The 2588-nt window shown below is 56.7% G+C and overlaps 1 protein-coding gene across 1 annotated transcript in view; it reads right to left on the bottom strand.

Moving 5' to 3' along the window:
• EMH_0046340 (uncharacterized protein) overlaps window positions 1-2588 on the bottom strand; it is a gene marked incomplete at both ends in the record, with an annotated part of 8694 nt that overhangs the window by 2336 nt on the left and 3770 nt on the right. Inside the window, 5 exon segments of the mRNA XM_013496156.1 lie at window positions 17-90; window positions 409-643; window positions 851-1012; window positions 1108-2310; window positions 2533-2588. Coding sequence (XP_013351610.1) covers window positions 17-90; window positions 409-643; window positions 851-1012; window positions 1108-2310; window positions 2533-2588 — 1730 coding nt within the window.

The following is a 2588-nucleotide window of genomic DNA, read 5'->3' as shown; positions in this document are numbered from 1 at the left end:
CACCCTAAACCCTCACCGGAACACTTATAATTTCACAGCCCTCCCCTGGCAGCAGCAAACGCTCTTTAGGGTTCGAGAGAGACCGCAACCCTGCAGCACAAACCCTAAACCCTAAACCCTAAACCCTAATCCCTAAACCCTCGTTTCAGAGTTTCTGTACTGCAGTGGGTTCTCTCTTTAGCTGTTGAGGGTTTATGATGGTTGCAGGTTATGGCTGAGGGTTTAGGGTTGCGAAACCCTAAACCCTAAACCCTAAACCCTAGAAGGGTTTAGCGGTTTACATGTGTACTACGTATTAGGAAATCACAAGCCAGGCATGCAGGGTTTAATCCTAAATTAGGGTTTAGGGTTTAGGGTTTAGGGTTTNTTAGGGTTTAGGGTTTAGGGTTTAGGGTTTGGGGGTCTAACCCGTTGCGATGGCTGCAACGATTCGCTCATAGAGAAGGTCTTCAGGGTTTAGGTGCTGCGCAGGGGGCAAGCTCCACCAGTTGCTGCTGCTGCTGCTGCTGCTGCTGCTGCTGCTGCTGTTGCTGCTGCTGCTGCTGCTGCTGCGCCAAGCAGCAAAGGCCTTGGATCCAGCAGCAGCAGCAGCAAGATAGGCTGCTGAGGGACGGTGCAGCAGCACCAGCTTTGCTGCTAGGTGCTGCAGCGAGCAGCAAACCCTCGCGTTGCTGCTGCTGCAGCAGCTACCCAGCAGCAGCACGACATTACGTAGCCCCCCACGCCAGCTACACATCGGGGGTTCTATGCTGCTGCTGCTGCTGCTGCTGCTGCTGCTGCTGCTGCTGCTGCTGGGGCTGGCGCTGCAGCAGCTGCTGCTGCTGCTGCAGCTGCTGCAGGTACAGTTTACACCCCTATTCTCAACAGCAACATGTGCTGCTGCCAGAGCCACCAGCAGCTGCTGCTGCTGCTGCGGCTGCTGCTGCTGCTCCTGAGCAGCATGCAGCTCAACCAAAGGCAGCTGCTGCTGCCCTGCTGCTGCAACTGCTGCTGATGCGGGCTCCGTGTACGCCTGCAACACCACAAACCCTAAACCCTAAACCCTAAACCCTAGACCTTGAACCCCAAACCCTAAACCCTAAACCCTCTAAACCCTAAACCCTAAACCCTAAACCCTAAACCCTCGTAACTTGCCTGCTGACAGAGCCTTGAAACGAGCTGCAGCGGCAGCGGTGTTTGGGGGTGTAGCTGCAGCAGCAGCGCGAGCTTCGGCAGAGCAGCAACAGCACCAGCAGCAGCAGCACCTGCTGCTGCTGGGTCTTTAGGGTTTGTTGCTAAGCAGCGCAGCAGCAGCAGCATAACGAGATTACATTCCGTGCTGCTGCTGCACCAGTCTTGCTGCTGCAGCTGCTGCTGCATGTCTATGTGTAGCTGCTGCGCTATTGCTGCGCTGCTGTCGTATACTAACTGACTCATATGCTGCAGCAGCCGCAGCTCCCTCTGCTGCTGCTGCTGTTGCTGCTGCTGCTGCTGCGGCTGCTGCTGCTGCTGTTGCTGCTGCTGCTGCTGCTGCTGCTGCTGGTTCTCCAGCTGCTCTCTGCACAGAGCTAATGCAGCAGGAAGGTCTACAAGGATATCGTCTTGCTGTTGCTGCTGCTGCTGCTGCTGCTGTTGCTGCTGCTGCTGCTGCTGGCCACCTTCAAGCCTGCGGCGCTTCTCTGCTGCTTCTACTGCAGCAGCTATGTTGCTGCTGCTGCTGCGTTTGCTGCTGCTCAGCAGCTGCAGCAGCACAGCCCTTCTCTCCCAGGTGATGAAAATATCTAGGATTTCGAGTACGTGTTTTTTTCCATCAGTTTTTGCTGCTGCTGCGTTGCTGCTGCTGCTGCTGCTGCTGCTGCTGCTGACATGCAGCAGCTGCTGTGCTGCACCCAGCAGCAACGCAGACACAGATCGACGATAAAAAAACAAAAGCTGCTCGTGCTGCTGCGCCAGCCGCAGAAACTGCAGCAGCGGGATATCTCCAGAAGCTCGCAGCAGCAAACGCAGCCAAGCGGGGGCCATACGTACGTTGCTGCTGCTGCTGCTGCTGCTCATGCTGCTCATGCTGCTGTTGCTGCTGCTGCTGCTGCTGTTGTTGTTGCTGCCGGGATCAAGCTGCAGCGGCAGCAGCATTGAAGGGAGAGAGATTAGCTGCTGCAGCAGCAAACCAGCAGCACGCCGCAGCAGCTGCGGCCGCGGGGATGCCTGACACGAGAGAGCTTGCTGCAGCAGCAGCAGCGGCAGCCGCTGCTGCTGCAGCTCCAGGTGTCTAGACACCTCAGCCAGCAGCAGCACAGCCATGTGCTGCACTGCTATGCTGTCGCCTTGACACTGCATGCACAAAACCCTAAACCCTAAACCCTCAACCCTAAACCCTAGACCCTAGACCCTAAACCCTAAACCCTAGACCCTAGACCCTAAACCCTAAACCCTAATCCGGGTTCAGGCCTAGCACCGCAGAACCCCGCCGAAACAGCAGTCGCAAACCCTACCCTCCACCCACTAAACCCTAAACCCTAAACCCTAAACCCTAAACCCTAAACCCTCGCTCACCGCTGTGCGCCAGGCAAAAGCAACGAGCTGCTGCCTTGCTTTGGTGTCGTACAGCA

Source organism: Eimeria mitis, genomic scaffold, assembly GCF_000499745.2.
Source record: "Eimeria mitis Houghton genomic scaffold, Emh_scaff1950, whole genome shotgun sequence".
Lineage (NCBI taxonomy): Eukaryota > Apicomplexa > Conoidasida > Eucoccidiorida > Eimeriidae > Eimeria > Eimeria mitis.
Note: the sequence above shows the minus strand (reverse complement) of the source record. Positions and strands in the feature narration are given on the sequence as shown.